Consider the following 22,414-nt stretch of genomic DNA (forward strand, 5'->3'; position numbering starts at 1 on the left):
CACTGTCCCCCCGAGGATCTTGGTAAGAGAGGGGAGGTTTACGGCTCTGGTTCCTTCCTTAGTAGGAACCAAGAGAGGCAGGAGGCGGACCCGGGCAGAACTCCTCTAAGGCAAGGCTCAGCCTCTCTGAGCCAACTCATCCCCTTGTGGGCCTGCGTGATTTCTTTTTCAATTGTCTAAACCCAATAAAGGATACCACCCTAGATTCCAAGCCCTGGGCAGCCCCTACACCCAGTCAGTGGTACTGGAATCCTCAGGCCACAGGCCCCATGCCCTACAAGGCCTGGAGAGGAAAGGTGGTCCCAGTGGCAGAGGGCCCATGGATGGGCTCCTGGGGGGGCAGGCAGAGCGCCCCAGACCAGCTTCTGCTGCTTCCACTGCCACCCTCCCAGCCCCAGAACCACCCGAGCCAGTCCCCGAGTCTGACCACAAAGCTGCATTCACATCTGATCACAACCCAGGGCGCCAAGGGGTGGATTGTTCAACAGGGAGGGGCTTGATGGGCTCTGCTGGGGGATTTGATTAAAACACTAAATTCTGTTTATACGTTTAATCGAACAAATATTTATTAAGCACCTACTTGGTGCCAGGCACTGTGCTAGGCACCCTCACCACGTGCTGTTCCTACAGCACAGTCATCTGCTCAGAAATTAAAACCAAGAAAAGGAACATTGTCGCAACCCTACAAACTGGGGGCGGGTGGCAGCGGGCCCAGTGGATGCAGGCAATTCCAGCGCCAGGAAATGCACCCACCAGAAACTTGTTTCCTTTCTCGGGACAAGTCTCAACTAAGTGGTTGTTCTAAAGCATCTCCTCATTTACTGAGAGGGAAGTTGCTATCACACGCCCCACGCACTGGTGCCTGGTAGACATCTGAATACTCTGAACGTTTCTCAAAAAAAGGAGGTGGAAAGGGTATTCATATTTGGATTAGAAAATACTTTTTTTTCAGTTCATATGGTTGCAACAGCCCTTAAGAAAGATATAAACATCCCTGCCCTGACTGCGTAAACGTTTAAGGTAGACCTAGTTCTGGATTCCTGAGTCAGAACTGTCCAGTGGTCCACAGCCTCGCAAGGCCAGAGACACGAGGGGAGATGCTACTCTGGAGAGGAGAGAGTGGACGGCACACCTGGTGTGGAAACACGACACACTGCGCCTGCATTTACAGAAGCGATGTGGACAGGAGGACTCACGAGCGGCCTAGTTGTCGGAGCCCAGCTTCGAGAGGCCCCGGCGGAAGTCGTGCAGGTCGTCGATCTTCCCGTCCAGCACCTCCAAGAAGCTCTTCAGCTCCACCTTTAGATGGCGCTGTCGGTACTTGCTCTCCTCGATGTCCGTCTTCAGGGAACGCACCTTGTCTTCCAGGTTCTGATTGTCTCTCTCTGCCGCCTGAAGCAGAGAGAGAGAGAGAGAGAGAGAGAGAGAGAGAGAGAGAGAGAGAGAGAGAGAGAGAGAGAGAGAGAGAGGTTTGGGGGACAGAGCCATAGGAGGGGCTGCTGATTCCCACGGCTGCCAGACTGCCTGTTCCCCTGCGGGCCTGCCTCCTTGGAGCCCTGGAGGTGTTTGTCACCCTGGCATCAAGTGTGGGCCCCTCCTGTCCTGCTGTCCTCCGGCAGAGGTGCCAAAAGGCGGCTGCCCAGCCAACATCTGGCCTGAAAAGCGATGTCCCCACACAGAACGCTTAACTGGGCAACCTGCCCAAGGGAGCCTGATGTTAACTGACGCTTTCACAAAGTGCCCCAGGCTCAGGGTGGTCAGCAGAGGCCCCCTTTGAGTTCCATTCAGAGAGACAGAGAAGCAGCACAAATGGGAGACTGACTTGTTTCCCCGGGTTCCACTGAGAAGGTGAGGCCTCCTTGGCCCCAGGCCAGTCTCTGGCCGTCAGTGAGGGAGGACTGGCCATGCCAGACACAGGGACAGTGGGTCTATGCACCATCTGTCCCGTGGTGTTGCCATGGAAACATTCAAGCTCCCAGTGGCAGGACCACTGTGAGTCCTTACGTGAAGCTTAGGCCCTGCACTCTTCACAGCAAATAAGAGCTTCCCTCTTACGGATATAAAGTGAGACTTTCTGAACATGTGCACAGGAACCTGTTACTTTGTGTGCCTGAACAAAGTGCTCTTGAAGAGAGGGGACCCTTAGAGGTGAAAAGACATGGAAATGCTCCTTCTGTGGATCAGAAATCTGAGGCCAGAGAGCAGGGCCTGCCCAAGGTCATGTCCAAGATCACTCGCTGGGGAGGTGGCACAGCCCTGGGTCTCATGCTCTCAGCCCTCCCTTCCGTCCCCTGCTGCTCACTCCTCCACTTTGTGGGTGGGAAATAGTCACCAACACTATGGTTACGTATAGGACACCTTAAGTGGAAAAACCAAAAGACAAACACTGCCAAGTCTGCACCCAGGGGCAGAGCGGCCTCCGGCACAAAGTTAGCTCGGCTTTTCGGGAATACAAAGTCCCTCTCCTTTACCAAGCAAGGCGTGAAAGGGAGAGGCCTCCGAGAAACGGGTAACACCATGGATGCCAAGGTGGGCGTGCTCCCCGCCCTTACCTCTAACTTCTCAGAGACGTATTCACACTCTGACATGAGCTGAGGTATGATTTCACTTTGTTTTCGGAGGTCTTTCAACTCCTTCAGGAGACAGAAATTTGAAAAAGAATGTGAAAGCAAGTCAGATACAATGTACTCTTAAAGATCTCCAAGTCCTGCATACAGTGATGGAAGCAGCTTTTGGAATCTGTGTTGTCTGCATAAATAATAATGGTGATGACGCTAGTACTTAACACACATCAGGTAATTCTAAAGGCTGAGTGTGTTATGTGCACTAATGCCCAAAGTCCGTACACCACCACGAGAAGTAGGTATTCTTATGACTCCTGTTTTGTAGACGGGGAACGGAGGCTGAGAGAGGGCTGGTAACTTGCCCATGGTCTCTAGCCTCCGTGTACTTAGCTGTCCTGTTCCCCAGAAAGTAAATGACCGTATAACTGGAGGGGGCAGGGGGGTCTTGCTGCATTAACTTGACAGCAGAATGCACCTTCTGATGAGAGATCATCTATGAAAGTTTCTGGGTGTTTTGTTAATGTTCAACTCCCTCTAGGATGTGAGTGACTGACTATATAGTAAGTACAACGGGGAGATTGCAGAGGGCGATGGCCTGTCCTTTGCTCTGGACTATCTGTACCTGGGAGTGACTCTTGGCTCTGTCTTTGTGCTGATGTCCAGGCAGCTTCCAGGGCCACTCACATGCCCCATAGCCTCTTGCTGTGTCCTAGGGTGGAGATCACCCTCCGAGGCCCAGGACACGTGAGCAGCACCGCTCAGAGCCCCGTGACTCACCGTCTCCTTTTCCCGGAGTTCTGACTCCAGCTCCTCAATTCTTCTCTTCAGCTGAGTGTTCTTCTCCTTCTCTCTGTTTATCTCACTGCACTGCTCTTCCAGCTCGTCAATCTTTTAACAAATATCACATTAACGCATGAATGCCAGTCTAGTCACCAAAGAAAAGATCACCACAGCTCTGTTGATGCCTTCTTTCAGAATGAACCATAAACCAACCCACTTGTAAATTTTTCCTTGTGGCCACGCACAAACTCCATGGGGCTCCCCCCGGGCTGTCTGCCCCGGCTGGCACGGGGTGCCCTACTTGATACCAACAGGGTCAGATATGTTACAAAACCAGGCTTCAGGATGCTCTGGGCTTCTGGTTTTCTTGCACGGCCACAGGACAGTAGCTTTAGGTTTCCTTTAAGGATCCGTCACAAGTCAGGGCCAGATGTCCCATGAATCTATCTGCTTCTTCCCAGGGTGATTTTTCGCAGCATTTTAATCATGCCCCGAATGACTCTGTTGCATCTCGAGGGTTTAAGCCAGCAGGGGAGGGAACTGAGCAACCCTGTGGAACAGTGGCCACCAAATGAGGTGTGATGACATTTCAAATGTTTTAAATGAAGATGACCTCTCTCCACTGATGCATGCAGAGGAGGCCTGGCCTGGGGGCCTCTTCCTGGAGAGACGACAAGTGCAGGCTGACTTGGCAAATCCCCAGAGTGCATCTTTCTCTCCTTCCCAAGCCTGACCCCCCTAGAAAGGGCGCAAAGGCCTGAAAACCTTGGCACTGCTGTCTGACATGTGGGTGCAGAGCGGACGGTAGGAGCGGAACCAAAAAGAAACACGAGAGCACCAGTGTGTAGGTCCCCACAAGCAGGCAGCAGCAGTCCTCGGGGTGAGGGGCGCTGGGTGGTCGCCACGAGGACAATTCTCAGAGGTGACCTGCACCAACCCTCAGCCACAGGAGCTGCTGGAGATCCCACCACCTCCTACCTCCCGCCCTGGAAATCAAGTTCCCAGTGCTTCCTGTCCAAAGAGCCTGCCACTTCTCTCAGGGAGCAAGTTCTAGGAGATGCACTTCCTTGGCTCCCCCCAACTGCTCTTTGGTTCTTACATTCAAGACACAAAGCAAGAAACTCAGCTCTCTGGTTGGAGAAAGAAAGGGCGATCGATCCCCCTGGCAGGCAGATCAGCCAGGTACTGGATGGAAAATGTGGAGTCAGCACTTTCTGAAAAAATGACACGAGACAGTTTTATGTGCCACCCGCGTGGAAGTAAGACATGAAGCAGGGGAGTGGTTTCCAGTGGCTCCACCCAGGACAGGTGGGCAGGTTATAGCCGGGAGGCAAGGTGAGCGAGCACCAATCTCAACGTGACACATTCCCTAAAATCCTGCACTTACAAAGCAGACTGTGCTCACCGACTGTGGGATAAATGTGCTGACCATCGAAACAGCACAGCAACTCCAGGACCTCAACTGGGGATACTCTGGCCACCCCAAAAGCTACCTCATCAACTCAGCCCAAATGCAGAGAGTGAGTGACTAATGACAGGGAAGGGTACAGGCGAATGCTGAAAAAACTGGAATGCTTGGGCATCAAGGTCCCAGGGTAGAGGGCAGGACAGTGATCAGCATCCACCCACCTCCCATGTGAAGGGCCGTATTCCTTTCCTCATTTTCAAACTCACAGTTTGTTTGTTTTTTTTTTTTAAGAAAGAACAAGTTGCATGGAAGCAGGGTTTCTGAGCTCCCATTTCCTGAATCTGTTTTCCCCACTCCCCCTCTGGGTCCCTTTTCTCCACCAAAGATCACTGAACCACAGAAAATGCCAAGGGAGGCCGCCCACAAAAGGCCAGCCCACAGAGAGCATCAGAGGGTGCTCCTGGCGAGAGACAAAGCCGGAACCTCCCATTGATTTGTCTTCTCCTCTGCAATAGGAATTATAAAACTTGGTTCAATAAAAGTCATAAATCAGCTCTTTACATGGCTCTATTCCCACCAAGGAAGGTGGGGAGATGGAGGGGGCGCCCAGGGAGAGGCAGCGAGTCTCCCTCCTGCCCGTGGGATGAGGGCCACGTGGGAGGCGGGGGTGGGAATGGAGAGGAAGTGGCGGCCCGGGTCCTCCCTCCTGTGGCTGCTGTCCCCTCGACACCCCTGCCCGCGCTCACCTTGTTTCGGAGCCGGTCGTTCTCGTCCCGGCAGATGGAGAATTGCCTCTTCCACTGCTCCACGCTGGCCGCCGACTCCTGCAGCGCTGCGGTCAGCCGGGCATTGCTCTCCCGCAGGGTCTGCAGCTCGATCTCCCATTTCTTCACATTGGCAGCACTGCGGGGCAGGGGACAGCGGCGGCCGGGATGGTGGACACTGTCCACCCCGCTGCCCAGGGGAGGGGGACCCAGCCACCCCCTCAGTACGTCCCTGGTGGCCGCACCCTCTCCCACTGGCGAGCTGGCAGTGAGGACCACGTGCCAAGAGGGCCTGGCGCCTCTCCTGAGTGGGAACATGTTGCCTTGCTGGGCTATTTTCTCAAGGCGTCGCTTTAGAAGGGAACAGAATTCTCAGAGAAGGAAGAGATGGAAGGAACTAAGAAGGAAGCCACAGACTGTGGTGGAGACCTCCCTTCCTGCTTCCTACTGACCCCTGGCTGTGGGCGGCTCTCCCATGTCCCATGTCGGGTTCCTTGCTGAAAGGAGCCTTGGGGATGGAGGTTCCAAGGTGCTGGGGTGGACCACGGGCCCACTGAGATTCTCAAAGAAGCCACAGATCCTTTCAACAAGCCCCCAGCACCTCCCCCTGGAGCCCAATGACCCAGGTTTAAACAAGCAGACAGCCTGGCTCCAGGTGATAACCGCCCCACTGTGACTTGCGCCTCCCCAGCCTTTCAGGGAAGCCAGATTTGACAGCCAGGGACGCAAGGACACAGGAGATGGTGGCTGGGAATCCTGAACTGGGTTTCTGACCACAGTGTGTATGAGGGAGCCCCAGCTGGCCCCATGTCACCTCAGGGGTGAGCCACCACCACAGGTCTGAGGGACGCCTCCACGTCACCACAAAACCCCATGATAATATTTGATCCTCTGTGATCAAAGCGAAGTTTCAAAAAACAAACTGGAATCATCAGGTTCCCCTCAGCTGCTGTTCCATTTCAACATTCCTTCTGTTTCCTTGCTTTGGAGCCCACATATCTGTGGTGCTGGGACCTGAGGTGACAGGGCAGAGCTGCAGGTGACAAGCCCATCACAAAGTTTCTGGCTTCTAATCAATGCTGCCTGGCTCAGGAGAGCTCTCTAAGGACTTCTTCTTTTTAAAAATTTTTAAAGTAAATACAACTGCATATGAATGATCTGTGTTATCTTTCATACACCTCAAGGTCCTAGGAATGCGACTGGAAAATACTTTTGGTTTCAAACACCACAGACTGAAAACATGGTAAAATATTATTATCTGGTTAATCTCATGAAATTAATTTTCATTAATTTGATGACTGGGAAGTTGAGCTGGTTTAGGGAAATGGCTTCACACCCACTCCTGTTAATTCACTTGTCTATTAAACTAGGATTTTAAAACATTTATTTTTAGGGGTGAAAGGTTTTCATCCAGGCAACCCACTGGGACTTAAACAACCTAAAATAGTCCTCAAAATCGCCTGATGAGTAAGAAAAGAGACTGGTCACAGTTTTGTCCTTTGAAGCACCTGACAAAACCCACAGACCAAAGAAGGTGGCTGGATCTAAGGGTCCCGTGTTCTTTCTGGAATTCCTAGTTCAGATCACAGGAGTTAAGCTCCAAGCACTGATCAGGCTTGCTGGGTTGCCGAGGTGGGTGCCAACCGTTCGGTGTCTCCAGCTGTGCAGTGTGACTGGCTGCCTCTGGGAAGGTTCCTAAAGAGACTGCAACTGCAGCCTTGAGTAAAGGCAGGCAGTGTGGGGTGGTGGAAAATTTACCTGCTGTGTGACCTTGGGCAGGGCCTCACTTTACCACCTGGGACTCGGTTTCCTTATCTGTAAATGGGGGAATTAATATGACAGAGCTCTTAAATGGGGCCACTCTGAGGAAAGCAGCTTCTCAGCCACAGAGAGACTAGGGGAAGCCGGCCATGTTCCCTGCCAGGTGAGCAGAATTTCCCCAAAGGACAGCAGCTCTGAGGGCGCCATGAGGTCCAGTCCAATCTTTGGGAGATGGGCCACATTCTCAAGATCCAAAAACCAAGCACAGCCTGGATAGTCATTAAAAATTAAAATCTTCTTGGTGTCATTATGGCAACTGTGTTACATTTATAGACCAATTCAAGGGAAGTTGATACTTTTTAAAATATCAAGGGTTCCTATCACATCCCAATAAACTTTATTTGTTAAATTATTCATTTATGGCCCTCAAAAATCACTTGAGCTTTCTTTATACACTTCTTGCTTATTCCTATGTATTTTATGGTTCTACTTCATACTGTAAAGGAAATCTCTCCTTTAAATATGTATTCTATGTGATATCTGTTTGTACATAGAAAAGCTATTGATTTTTGTGAGATTTTTATATTATTTTTTAATAGTTTCTTAGGTGTCTATATGTTTTTCTTGGATATTCAAGAAAATATTCAAGAAATTCAAGAAAACTCAATCTTGTATACGAATAAATGATAAATTTGGCTTCTCAGAAAACAAAACACAAGCACAGGGACACACCTCTCTTTCACACACACACACACACACACTCACAAACACTGATGCTGATGTGGACAGAGCTCAGACATGAAGGCAGCAAGTCTTCCTTTGGCCAGGAGACAAGACTGGGTGCTCCGAGCAGGACCCAGTCTCCTCTCTCAGTTTCCTGAAACCTTGCCCAGCAGGCAAGGCTGCAGGGAAGCACTAAAACTGATGGCATCATCGGGATTCTAACACCCTCACCTCTGTGTCAGAGCGATCTTCAGCTTGTCGTTCTCGGACTTGAGATGTGTGTCGGCAGGACCCGCACAGGAAGCCTTTTCATCATCCGTCCCGTTGACACTGGACGCCTGAGTAGAAGATGGGGTTTCACACCCAGATTCCTGGCCAAAGTGATTACCTTCACACGTTATTGCTTGTCGCCACAGCAAATCAGGCACAATGAAGAACTGTGTGTTTACGAGTGTGGGAGGACCAGCGCATCCAACCAGAACACAGCAAAGACTAACAAGTCCAAAGACCAATAACCATATCTCCGGAGAGTCCATGAGGAGTTCAGAAAGTCTGAGCATTTTACTCACAAGGCAGCACCTGGGGCTGTTAATCAGAGCCTTTTCACTCAAACTTTACAGATAAACCAAATACACGAGGATCCTTGGTCTCAAACAACACAGGACAGAAGCCATAGGTTAAAAGGGGAGGAGGGCTGTATAATAAGAAATAGTGAATGAGGACAGAGAAAATGTATAAGAAGCTGAGACAACTTAAAATTCCTGGGGCCACAGAGAGATCAACACAATCATTAAAAAGAAAAAAGGAATCAGATATGAATGTCTGCTGTCTCCATTACCATTAGAATTGTTATGAATACTCTGAAACGTCTTCTGTAATTTCACATGGAGGTGAAATCTCATCTGGTCTGGAATAAAATCTTAGAAAGATCTTACTTAGCCTCCAATAAGCAGAAAGGCAAGGAAAGGAATCATGAAGTGAGTGATGTATGACTAAATTTCTACATTGCAAAAAAAATGCCATAAACTATATTAGAATGTAAACAACATGGAGAAAATATTTGCAGCAGGCACTAAAAATAAAATGCTAGTATCTTTCCTATATTAAAAAAAAACTCTTACAGTCCCCATGTTTTAGAACTACACATTGAAATATTTATGGATGAAATGATAAGATATCTAGGATTTGCTTTAAAATAAAGGGGAGGGACAGGGGGACAGAGATAAACAATTGGCAAATTCCTACTTGTTAAAGCTTATCTATGGGTCCACAGGGATTCATTTATACAATTCTGCCGAGTTTTGTATATGTTCAAAACTATCCTCATTAAAAAATAAAGTTCTTGGAAATCAACACCAAAAAGGGGAAAGAATATGCAATTGACATTTACAGAAGAAGAAATGCATAAAATCCGTAAACAAGAAAATTTAATCTCACTGGTAAAAGAAATACAATATGAAAAAAGCCAATAAAATACATTTTTCTTCTGTCAAATTCAACAAAGCTTTGTTGGTAATGGTGTGGGAGGAAAAATCGCTCTCATTTCACTGCTGGTGGGAGCCGGAATTGTACATTTCTGTAGGGATGTTTGCAGTATGCATCAAAAGCTTTTAAAACGTCCCTACCTTTAACCCAATAGTTCCATTTCAAGAATTTATCCTGCAGAAACCATCACGTGCACAAAAGGTGTGCAAAAATGTTTATCACAGTGTTATCTGTGATGTCATTAATGAAAAATGAGGACCAACACAGATGTCCCAAATTATAGGAGTTTAATGGAATAAGTTCTGATACAAACACTGGAACACTATCTAGCCATTAAGATAGTTTTGAAAAAGGATATTTGAAAACACGAGGAAATAATCACAACACATATAAGCTTAAAAAAAAAGTTAAAAAGAATAACATAAAAATATACTGGAAAACTACATTTATAAGGAAGAAACATACCAAAATATTAATAAAATATCTTTGGTAAGAAAATAGGTGATTCTTATTCCCTCCTTTATAGATGGCATATTTTTTATTTCTGCAATAAATTTGTATTGCTTTTATAGTTGGAAAAAACCCACATTAAATGTTTTTGTAATCAGATTGTTTAAAATCTTTAAGTATTTGGAAAGCTCGGTCAAAATATTCATTCTCTAAGAGATTCAAAAAGCCAAGCAACTGTACGATTTCTAATAAAAGAAAAAAATGTACAATGATCTCTATATTTGGGGAAACATCAGGGAGGATAAAGAAGAACTAAAAGCTGAGAGACAAAAAGCCAGTTATATGTAATTAATATACATATATGTAAAATATCAACTTCTGGGTATACACGATTTTTTAAAGTTTAAAATACTTTTGGGGAGGAAATAAATATTAAAACAAAAACCTTAAATAAAGAAATTGAGATATTAAAGATATCACTATAATATGTGGTATTCAGAAAAAGATGGTATATTAGAAACTCCATAGACCATGGACCATTTCAAGTGCCCAATTTTATGGACCCTCAGGGATTACTCAGTACAATAATTAGTGTACTAAATTAACAGTATCATTTAGATGATATTAAAGATTATTTATAAAGATTCAGGAAAGTTCCTGTCCACCTGAAGTCTAATAAAATTCATTTCCATAAATCCATAGGGACATCTTTCATATGATTCAGCTTCAGCTACTGCTGACCGTCAAGTCTAGCGTGTTGACCTTGACCACTCAGGATACCCATGCCTCCTGGGTCTCTTCCCACCCAGCTGCCCAACATCCATCCCTTCCTGGCCTCCCATTCTCCACCCAACGCCTCCTCGTTCATCTTCCGGATCTCAGCTGCTCCCTGACTTTTTCACCACCTTCACGCAACCCTCATACCAAGTCCTCATCAGTATCCATAAAATGTCTCCAATGTCTTCCAAATATCCCATAATAAATAATTAACTAAAACACTAACAAATAATAAATGATCCACCAATGAAGAATTCCAGGCCTTTCACAGTACCTCCAAGGACATCTCTGTTCCTCCCATAGCACACCTCATGCCCAGCCAGGAAGATTCCTACTATCACGTCATGTTTATTCCTGACCCCAGATCCCTGCTCCTCATGTCTCCCTCTTCCTGTCTCTCTACATATAACTCTGTCACTAGGTCAAGGCTTCTGCCTACCACTGCATGCACCAATCAAGACATCAGGAATGCAGGTATTTTTATTTCAGTTTAAAATAAGTCCCTCCTAGTCAATTATCACACTTTTAAGTAGTTGGATTACTCAGTTCCTGGCAAAGCTACATTTCCTTTGGCTAAACCAGAGCTGTTGGAATACCACCTCCCACCTGATTTTTGTTAAAATAAGGAGACAGATGAGGACACTCTGGCATTGATCAAGTTTTCTCTGTCATGGGCAAGGGTACCTGCATTTGTCCACAAGCATCCTTCATGCAGACCTCACCACTCAGTACAGAAAGAAAACATACTGCCTTGGCATTTGTATTTAAACAGTGACCAGAGAACGTCTCAGACCAGGGACATGTATTAACTCTAATCTCATCAAATGTTTTCCATCCAAAATACATCACCACATCCTGAAAAATTCAAGAGTCTCATAAAAACATGTCACGTCCATCTCACTGTGAGCAGGCTAATAGCTTAAAAAGCCTACAAAACGCCCTACTGCAAAAATTTCCTGTTTCTTGTCAAAAGTGACAAGGAACAAAGAGACTCAATTGCTGATCACACTCATTTTTTTTATGGACAAATGACTTACTTGGGAATGATTACTCGAGGTCTCAATTTTCTCCTGGGACTTGTCTCTGGCTAATCTGGCAGCTTCTTTTACCTCCTGGAATTTCTCTGCAAACTGAACATGAAGAAGATTTATCAAGATTTTCCTTAACCTCATACACAGCTGATATGCAGAACCCATCTTTATTACTTTGCATGCATTTTAAGCCAATAAGTTCTGTATAAATTCAGAGGAAGAATTTTGAGATTAAAAAGAAATGAACATAAGGAATGCTTTTTCAAAAAAAAAAAAAAATCCTATTGGCCAAGGTCAGATCTGAGTGAATTTCTAAGCTACTGAAGCTATTTTAATGACAAAATGTTAAAAACACACGCCTCTGGTAAACAGGACCTAATACAAATGCAACACAAGGAATTTAGCTGTAGCACACAAGGAATCCACGAAAAACTTCATAATCCCTATCAAAAGATCCAAGAATGCTTACAAGTCAGTGTCATGAAATACAAAAACATCCAACAAGCTGGGGAGAAAAAACTGTCCTAGATTTTAAAAGACTGAGACATAAAATAGCAAAATGTAACGTGTAGCCTAGGACTGAATCCTGTTTTGAAAAGACCAACTATGAAAGACTTTAGGGCAACAACGAGGGTCATGTGAACACAGACTGGGTAAAATGACATCAAGTACTTACTATTCATTTTGTTAGAAGTGCTGACAATATTGTGGTTATACTGGAGAATGTCATTATTTGGGCATAAATACCGAAGTATTTAGACGTGAAATGTTTTGATGTTCACAATTTACTTTAAGGCACTTCAACAATAATAAAACCGATGAATAAATGCCGCAAAGTGTTCGCTATTAAATCTACGTGATGTGTGCATGGGTATTTGTTATACTGTTGCTCTCTCTGCTTTAAAAAATGTTTTAATATTTTCTTAATTAAAAAATTCTTAAAATCCCAGGGTAATCATATCAATCACTTGCTTTATAGTCACTGACAAGGCAGCTGATTTTAATTAGCAAATACATCGTTTGAACAGAGAACATTCTGTGGTAGCTGACATCACACGGCAAGAGAAAGCCAAACATGGTTGCTGAGAAACAAGGAAAGCTAGCAAGTGGCAAGGCTACTGACAATTCTGTGGCTTTTGCTGAGAAGTCAATTTCTGAGCCTAGGCCACCCTCTGAGAGGTTCACAAAGCCAACAGGAGTCATCTGCTTTGGGAAACCCTGCAGGGTGACAGCTGCTGGTGAACCAAGCACTCCAGCAGAAGCAGAAAAGGTCAGCCTTGCAGTGCTCTGGCTGGTGTTGCTCCTGCAGGCCTGTAAATAAAGCCACAGCTACAGGGTTTCGTTTAACCAAACCAGAGCTGTCAGAGAAAAATCACATTACCTGTTGTCTAAAAGGTGTGAGGTCCAGCAGGGATGGACAAAGCATCCCCTTTCCTTTGCAGGGGCCCCGTGAATAAAAACAAGATGTCATGAACTCCTTGATGGCAGGGTCTGTGCTTTTCCTCTCTGCACCCTCCTCCTGACACCCAGCAGAAAGCAGGCACAAATAAGTTTGTCCCATGAATGAATGAGCTCTGGGTACCAGATTTGCACACCTCCACCCATTTGAAAAAAAAAAAATCACGTCAAAGTACAGGCCGAACTTAAGTACCTAGGAAGGACTGTTGGTAAGTACCTGGGAACATTCTGCCTCATCATTCTGCTTCCTAAGCACCCCTGATTGGATAAACTTAGGAGCGAGGTAGAGCATCACTTGAAATATGAACACTACCCCAGAAGAGATTCTATGCAGGCACCATAAAGGCCTATTGACCTTATTAAGACATTTGCTGTACACCTGAAACGAACACAATGCTGTAAATCAACTATACTTCAATTAAAAAACAAACAAAACAAGACATTAAAAGATGCAACTCTTAAAAGGTATTATCTTAAACAGCTTTGTGCCCGGTATCAATTAAAAGTCAAATCTCATTTGAAGAAAACAATAGTACATGAGGTTTTCAACAGACACCTCTGCTAAGGAAGTCTGCCACTGCTGTGCTCAGGAAGGGAGGGGCCAGCTCCTTCCCCACAGGCATCCCAATCTTTACCAGGCTTCCAAACCAAATGCACTGTTTTTTTACAGATCCTTCTTGCCCCTGTCAGGGTTTCTTTCTCCCATGGGTCCTACTCAAAGTTGCTTATAAACTAGATTGGAAACATCATGGGCCAGGGTCATGCTTACTCAGTCAACAAACATGGTCTGAGCCCCACTCACTCCTTCAGCGAACAAGCACTTTTTCACCGTGAACTGGGCTGTGTACCGAGCCAGGGGCTGGGGCATGTGCACTGTGCAAGTATCAGACAGAGGCCCAGAGCTGGGTAGCAGGAGACAGGGGCCAACACGTCACTAAGCAAAGCCCTGCCAGGCTTTGACAGAACAAGTCACTCCTGGACAGAGCTTGGGGCCTCCATTCTGTCTTTCTCCTCCTACCTGACCCTAAATGTCCCCAAATGGGGAAAACCTTAGCTCAACTCTTGGAGACTCTTAGCCCAGAGCACAAACCTTCAGTTCCAATGGGCCCTTCTCTCTTTGTCCCCTGACACCCCTCATGGTGGCTCCTTGAGGCATCCGCCAGGTTTGCCTTGAGTGCGGGGAAACTTACCACCCTCTTCCCCTAGACCCTCAGCACAGCCACATCTACATGTTAAGGAGTGTGATGGCTTCTTAATACACATTCTCTCGTTTGCTCTTCACCACTCTCTGCAAGACAGGAACTCTTATTTATAGTTTCCAGATAAGAAAATGGAGTCTTAGGTTAAAATTTGCCCACGGTCACATGATTAGTAAATCGTAAACCGGAACTTGGGCCAAGTTCTGATTTCCACATGATCATCTACCCAACCAATTACTTTTTTAAAATTTTATTATTTTTTAAAGTTTATTTTATTTTCGGAGGGGGTAGGTAATTAGGCTCATTTATTTAATTACTAATTTTTTAATGGAGAGATGGGGATTAAACCCAGGACCTCATGCATGCTAAGCATGCGCTCTATCACTTGAGCTATACCCTCCTCCCCATCCAATTACTTCCTTATGCCAACAGGAATGCCAAGGGTCTTGCCCAGAGCAGTTGCTAAATATTTACTGACTGGGTTTTCCATTTGCAAAGAGAAGTCCTTACCTTAAAATGTAAAATAGAACTGTGCTCACTTCCTCTTTAAAAGAAAATTATTTATAAAAGCTCTAACTTCAAAACAGGCCATAGGAACCTTTAAGGCAAAGATAAGGAATGAGGAACAGAATATTAGATGTGGAGAGAGGGGTCTGGGTGACAGGCTCTGATTTTACAGCTCTCCTCAGCTTCGTCATTTAACTGTCCTTCTCAGTTACAAAAGAGAGACAATGCACAGCTGTCACACATATGTCAAGACTCACATCCTTCCAGGACTTCAAGGTGACAGTGCTATTACACAGGCATACCTCATTTTATCACGTTTCACAGATGCTGTGTTTTTGACAAATTGGAGGCTGGCTGCAACCCTGCATTGAGCAAGTCTGTTGGTGCCACTTTTCCAAAAGCATTTGCTCACTTCATGTCTCTGTGTCACATTTTGGTAATTCTCGCCATATTTCAAACTTTTCCATTATTATTATATTTGATATGGCGATCAGTGGTCTTTGATGCCACTTTTACAACTCGCTGAAGGCTCAGATGATGGTGAGCAATTCTTAACCATGAAGTGTTTTTTAATTAAGGTATATACATTGCTTTTTCTAGATACAATGCTACTATTGCACACTTAGTAGACTACAGTAGAGGGTAAACATAACTTTTATGTGCACCAGGAAGCCAAAAAGTTTGTGTGACTTGCTTTACTACAATATGTGCTTTATTGTGGTGGTCTGGAACCAAATCCATAATATCTCCAAGGTATGCATGTGAACAATCACAGCTTTGAACACCTCAAAAAAGGGGAAAAAGGGACATGTATTCTTGACTCCTAGGGATGAGATAAGACAAGTGGTTTAGAAAGTACAGAGTCTCGCTATTCACTCACAGCTACCCTAGGTGCTGTTACTACTGTCAGGACACAAATACGGGGCACAGATGGATTTTGTAACTGGCCGAGGTCACACTGGGACTGACCACAGGCCATCTGACGCCAGTGCTGGACACTACCGTGCCCTACGATTTACCTGCTTAACTGCTGCCTTAGCTAAGGTGCCCAACTCTGATAAGGATCAGCCTTTCAAATGAAGGCAAATGAATTGCTCTGAACCTTGGTTTGTTCAGCTATAAAATGTGGGTAATAATACAACCTCCAAGAGTCACTGGAGGATGAGAGATGGGGCTTTGCTGGGTGTACAACAGGGATTCAACCAAGAGCTGGATTTGGCTTGTTTCTCAAGTAAGATGTCAGCGAAGTCTTAAAACCACGGACTTTAGTAAAAGAGCGCCACAAAAGGGTGAATTCACTCTTCAAAAAAAAAAAAAAAAAAAATGAGCTAGTTACCTCTATGTGCTAGGGATTGTGCTGGGTACACTGAAATACCAAAGAAAGACTTGGTTCCTGTCCTCAGAGGAATTCTGAGTCTGTAAAGGATTTTGTTTTACATTCAAGTGGGTGAAAATCAAAAAAACCTTTTTCCAAAAATAAGCCTAAAATGTAATGAAGTAGTGGGGAAGGCATAGCTCAGTGGTAGAGTGCATGCTTAGCATGCATGAATTCCTGGGTTCAATCCCCAATACCTCTATTAAAAAACAAATTAATAGAAATAAATAAACCTAATTACCTCCCCCCCAAAAACAATAAATACATTAAAAAATTTTTTTAATGTAATGAAATAGGATAAGCCCTGTCAGATAAATTTTAAGTAAATAAATAATCATTTAAAAAGAGGTAGTATTCACACTACTATATACAAAATAGATAAACAATAAGGACCTACTGTATAGTCCAGGGAACTATATTCAGTATCTTGAAATAACCTATAACGGAAAAGAAACTGAAAAAGAATATATATATAATATATATAAAACTGAACTCCTATGCTATATACCTGAAACACTGTAAATCAACTATACTTCAATTTTTTTAAATAAATTTTAAAAAGAGGTAGTATCAGTTAGTGCATGATGGAAACAGGCCCTAACATTTACATACAAATTCGCTATGACACAGGAGGAATCATAAATTAATAGCAAAGATTATTCAAAATATAATGATTGAGATAATTTTAGTAAACTGAGGGGAAATGAATTTAAATCCTTACCACAAACCAGTCGCATGATAAATACTGATGAGTTAAAGGGGTAAGTATTTTTTTTTAATCTGTATGCAAAAAGAATTGAACATTCATCAGTTCTGCTTGAGGGGTGAGAGGGTAATTTTCTAAACTTGGAAGAAATAAAAGAAAATCACATAAGTGACAGATTTGACTGCCTAACAATTTAAAGCTTTTGAATATAAAAAGAAAAAAAAAACTAAATCAGAAGGGAAACAACAGCCTGGGGGAAATATCTACAGCTAGGCTAGTACAACAGAAAAGGGCCATTATCTTCAGTATAGAAAGAGTTTGTACAAACTAAAAAGGAACATATGAAAACGCCAATAGATACATGGCAAAATTCACAAATAAAAAATACAATAAGTAAGCAACTTATAGAAAAGACCGTTCAGGCTTGCTGGAAATGCAGATCTAAGTACTGAGGTACCATTCTTTGCCTGCTGAATTAGCAAACGCTAAATACAATTATAATCCCCCCGGTGCTGGCAAGGTATTCCTGGTAGCCTTGGGTATTGGGACAGCCCCACTGAGAAGCAATTTGGAACTACGTATCACGAGTGAAAAAAAATGTTCATACCCACTGACCTAGTGATATCACTTGTGGGAAAGCATTCTACAAAAATAATTTAGAATATGGGGGGAAGGCTTTCCATATAAAGACATTAATCGTAGCATAAGCGACAATAATGAGAAACTGGAAGCAACCCAGGGATCCCTGGGAGAAGGATGGGAGAACGTTTCCCCCCACAGCCTCCACCTGTTTGGAGAAAAGCACTGAGGTGCCAGATGACAGTTGTCTGGTGAAAAGTCCCCTCTCTCCAAGTCTTAAGCTTTCTAATATTTCCCCCCTTATCATAAAAAAGCACATATGCTTGTACATTTAGTAAGTATTGTTTAGGAAAAACATTTTTTAAACCTATGGTTCCATCATCCAGAGACAGATAAGCACTAACCACATAAACTTTTGATTTTTTTTTCTATCTGCATATATGCATCCACTACACGTTTCTTTTTAAAAATAGAATGATATTGTACATCTCTTTTTATAGCTACTTTTGATATTAACAATATGACAATACTTCCAAGCAATTATATGATCTTCTATTACATCATCTGAATTACTGCACAGTATTACACTGAAGGATACACTGTAGTTTATTTAACTAATTTCCTACTGCTAGACATTTAGGCTGGTGTCTTTGTCTTTTTGTTTATGCTGTCATAAATGATGTGGCAAGGAAAGTTCTTGTAGCTAATTCTCCGTACTCAGTTGTAATTATTTCCTCAGAATAGATTCCTATAAATAAAACCCACAGATCAAAGGATATTCAAACCACAAAGATTTCCAAATATATGCCAAATTCTCATGTCTTTACTTATTAGGATCATTTTCTGCAGTTTTAACCGTGTGGTAACAATTTTAATCAAAATCAAAATCATCCGCATCTTCATCATATCATGATAGAAAATGAATGACTATTGTTTTATTTTATTTGTGGCTTTTTTGGGCCTTGGCTACTGAAGACCCTGTGACAGATACTACCTATCTGCTTATCTAAAATCCATTTCTTCTTCTCCTTAGCTTAACAAAATCTTAAATCTGCCTAGAGCAGGAAATTCCCTAGGGGGTAGAGAATGAGAACTGATCTAAGCTGATCATGGCAACCCACTTCCTTGCCCTTTTTTTCTCGGAGGGTGGGTGTGGGAGGGTGGCCTAGGGACCCAAGATTGACAATGGAACCCAAAAAGAAGTCTGCCAAGTGAATTTATAAGGACGCTATATCGAAGGTATCACTCTTCTGCCTCCTCCCTCTTGCCATGAATGCAGATGTGATGGATAGAGCTTGAGAAGCCATCTTATCACCATGAGGGAAAAGACAATCAAAGAAACATACAAAACATGCAGAGTCCTACACCCAATATCATGAAGCCACTGTACCAATGCTGGCAATAGCCAGCCACAGGACTTCTTTTTTGTACAAAAAGTATAAGTACTATGATTAGTTGTTACCTGAGGCCAAAGGCATTCTAACTAAAACACATCAAAAGAATGATTAATATTTCCCATTAAAAAAAAATGGCCCTTAAATCAGAAAGGTAGGACACAGGGCAATGTTCTTACAACTACAGTGAGTTAATGAAGTGAACGTAAGGATTCAACTTTGCACTAGAGACGAAATAACTGAAATGGGTCGAAACCAAATGCCACATACGGGGCAGGGCCTAAACGATCCCATCCCGGGATCACTCCCCTTCATGGCAGAATGTATTTCCTTCTGTCTGCGATGAAAGAGATGGAGCCAAACTTCTCAAGGTCAGATGCCAGAAACCATCTAAACTTTAACAACTGGTTCATTCTTACACTTCGTTCTCCTTTCTTTTGTCTCTTTTCCGAAGTTCCTCCTTTTGTCAGAACATGCAAGTCCCCTTTCAACACTCTTCAGTGGGCTGAGGTATTATGTCCTCTCGGATGGGTGGACAGAGCCCCAGCTTACCTCTGGGAATACACAGCTTCTGCTATTTTTGGAAAGCCTATGTAAAGAGCAGAAAGCGTCCCTGTAACACTTTCTGGATTTCTAGTGTGAAGTGGTCCTTACAATGGAAGCAGTAAAGACCAAGGTATCTATTTTCCTTCTAGGGGGTGGAAAGAGAAGTGTGTATAAAGTGTTCTTATGTGAAAATATCTACACTGGTGTTCCTTTTTCTAGCCGACTCATAGTGTTTGATTACCAATTCCCTTTTCAGGTCTGTGGGTGGCTGCTCTGTGAACTCAGGAATATTTAGCCACAGCTGTCCCTTCAGCAACACGCCCTGGGAACCCGTTAGGCGCAAGTTCCTCTTTGCTAGCTAATTGCCACTTGTCGAGACTGCCAGCCTCACTTCAGGGTAATTTGTCCGTGTGTGGTTAATCGTTCTCTTCAAAGAGAAGGGGAGACGTTCATTTGAAACATTCTGAACAAAGGAGACATCTGAGGGCTTATTTGATAAGTCTCTGTGACAATGGCAGGTCACAGTCACAGAGCAGGACTCCAGTGCCCCAGGAGGGGACTGAGTGGCTCAGAAGACAGGGCACTCCTCCTTAATGATAGGACATTTTCCTCCATTCAGGAAAAATTAGAAGTGGCCACGCTTGGAAGCAGGTGCAGCTCAAGGTCTCCCCAGTTCTTGGAGGCACAAAGAATGGAACTTTAATAACTTGTCCCCATTTTTGCTTTGAGTTCTCCCTTCTTTCAATTCTTTACATTGAAATGTTCCCCTTTCTCCTTTCTAGCCTCCTTGAGTCCTCCAAAGATTGAAGACATTGTTCCAGGAAGCTGAGAGTGATCACCTCAAACCATCCTGGGCCCTGGGTGGGATCAGGAGCAGATGAACTGAGGCGGACCCCGCCAGGACCCCATTTCTGACAGAAGCCCCCCAATCCTGCCCTTCCCCAGCCGTCTGAGGCTTCCAGTCTTTCGGTCTGGATATGAGACACTCAGCAGGGGAGGCATTGCTCCCCCCACCCGTCTCCTCCCCACCATGTGGTCCCCACCAGCCACTTCAGACAGAGGTTCCAGTTAATTATTCTTTCCACAAACCATCATACTCGCTTCTTTGTCTCCCACACCCGCTCCCCAAGTTCTGCCAATTTAGCTCCTCAATATTTCTTAACTCTCTCCAATTCATCATCTCTGATCTGGACTAAAACAAGCTAATCTGTCTTGATGCCAGAAAAAAAATCTACCTCAAATGCAAATCTGATCATTTTCCATCTTGGCTTCAAATCCTTCATAGGCCACAGGATAAAGTCCAGAAAGTCTGGCATGACATATAAGGCCTTCCAAGGGCTGGCCTCCATCAGCCTTATCCACCCCAGAAACCTGGACACCCTGTCAACAGTGTACGGTTTGCAGCCTCCCTCTCACAGTGTCAGGATTCTGCTTATGCTCCTCTTGTTGTCTGGAGGAGGATGGAAAGGGGAAATCCTCCCCGTGGCAGAACTGGGAACATCTCCTTGTCTGGTGTCCCCATACCTTTGCCCTGTACATCTCTTCCACCTGGCTGTTCCCGAGTTAAACCTTTTTATAATAAACTGGTGATCTAGTAAGTAAGATCTGAGTTCTGTAAACAGCTCTGGCAAATTAACTGAACTTTATGAGGAGGGGTGGGAGTCACTGGAATGTCTGATCTATAGCCAGTCGGTCAGAAGCAAAGGTGACAACCCAGGCTTACAAGTGCCTTCTGAAGTGGGAGGAATCTTATAGGACTGAGCCCTTAGCCTGTGGGATCTGATGTTATCTCCAGGTAGACAGAGTCAGAACTGAATTGCACTGCAGGACACCCAGATGGGGTCTGAGAATGGCTTGGTGTTGTGGGGAGCAGCCCCCCTGGCCCCTGCCTACACACATGTTGGCAACTGGGAGCAGTAACCTTTTAGAATTCATACTAAGCATCACCTTACTCCCCCTCTCTGAGGGCTCCAACCAGAGAGTCACCAACGATGGCTGTCAGAGACACCATGGGTGCAGGGAGTGGGGTAGACACGTGGGGAAGGAAGGACTGGCAAAGCTACGTCCTGAGGCTGCATGCTCAGGCACTGATGCAGCACTGCTTGCTATGTTTTCCTTCTCCAAACGTCTCCATTTTCAAAGAACCTGGCGTTTCTAAAAGGTCATCAGTTTTGGTAGCCTGGCGGTGCCAGAAGCGGAGAAATTGAAGACCAGAGAGAAATCTCTCACCAGCGGCAGCACGTGATCCCTTAACAGACAAGCACTGAGGAAGGAGCGCATCGGACCCAGCACTCACCGGGGGAAGACCACGTTACCTTCGTCAGCTGCTGCTCTGAGGAAAACCCCAGACCAAACACCGTGTTGGCTCTGCTGTCGGCCCACTGCCCGAACTTCTGCGACGTTTTGGTGAAAGTCATGTTGGGTGTGATTGTGCTGTTTATGATCACCTGTAGCAAGACAGCCCAGAGGGCAGACATTTAAACACTGAATCAGACACCAAAGTAACTCCTTAAAAAGTCCTCTGTTGGCAAAGCTGGCACATAAAGCCTGTGTCCCCACTGTTATGTCTGCCCCCGAGCTCCTCCCCTTCCGGCTCATCCCACGCTGAGTCATACACACCATCATGATAAGGGGCAATTTCAGAGACTTAAAAACAGACAGTCAGCCTAAAATAAGGCCTCACAAGTTATCAGTGAGAGAAAGTAGAGAATAATTTCCAAAGCTGCTATTTATTTTCCCAAAGCTGTCACGCATCCAGTCGCCCTGAACGGCTGGCCATGTCACACACCTTCTGAACAACTACACTATATACCTTCTGAAGCGCCTGGAGCCCCAGAATCCAGCTCAAACCATCTGGCATCTCCATGAGCCACTGGTGCTTGCTGCTTCCCCACGGGAAAGAAAAGG

The 22,414-nt window shown here is 44.8% G+C and overlaps 1 protein-coding gene across 5 annotated transcripts in view; it reads right to left on the bottom strand.

Annotated features, from left to right (window-relative positions):
* HOMER2 (homer scaffold protein 2) overlaps positions 1–22,414 on the bottom strand; it is a 113,070-nt gene that overhangs the window by 8,189 nt on the left and 82,467 nt on the right. For 2 of the 5 annotated variants that reach the window (XM_074354099.1, XM_074354098.1), the window contains exons 3-9: positions 21,823–21,954; positions 11,750–11,842; positions 8,232–8,371; positions 5,499–5,655; positions 3,342–3,452; positions 2,553–2,633; positions 1,197–1,392 (exon numbers count right to left, since the gene is read on the bottom strand). In XM_074354099.1, the coding sequence (XP_074210200.1) occupies positions 1,204–1,392; positions 2,553–2,633; positions 3,342–3,452; positions 5,499–5,655; positions 8,232–8,371; positions 11,750–11,842; positions 21,823–21,954 (903 nt within the window). In that variant the 3' untranslated portion in view covers positions 1,197–1,203. Of the gene's footprint in view, positions 1–535; positions 1,393–2,552; positions 2,634–3,341; positions 3,453–5,498; positions 5,656–8,231; positions 8,372–11,749; positions 11,843–21,822; positions 21,955–22,414 lie in introns of those variants that run through there. The other 3 variants (XM_074354102.1, XM_074354100.1, XM_074354101.1) reach the window with 3 other exon arrangements.

This window comes from Camelus bactrianus, chromosome 27, assembly GCF_048773025.1.
Source record: "Camelus bactrianus isolate YW-2024 breed Bactrian camel chromosome 27, ASM4877302v1, whole genome shotgun sequence".
NCBI classification, from domain to species: domain Eukaryota; kingdom Metazoa; phylum Chordata; class Mammalia; order Artiodactyla; family Camelidae; genus Camelus; species Camelus bactrianus.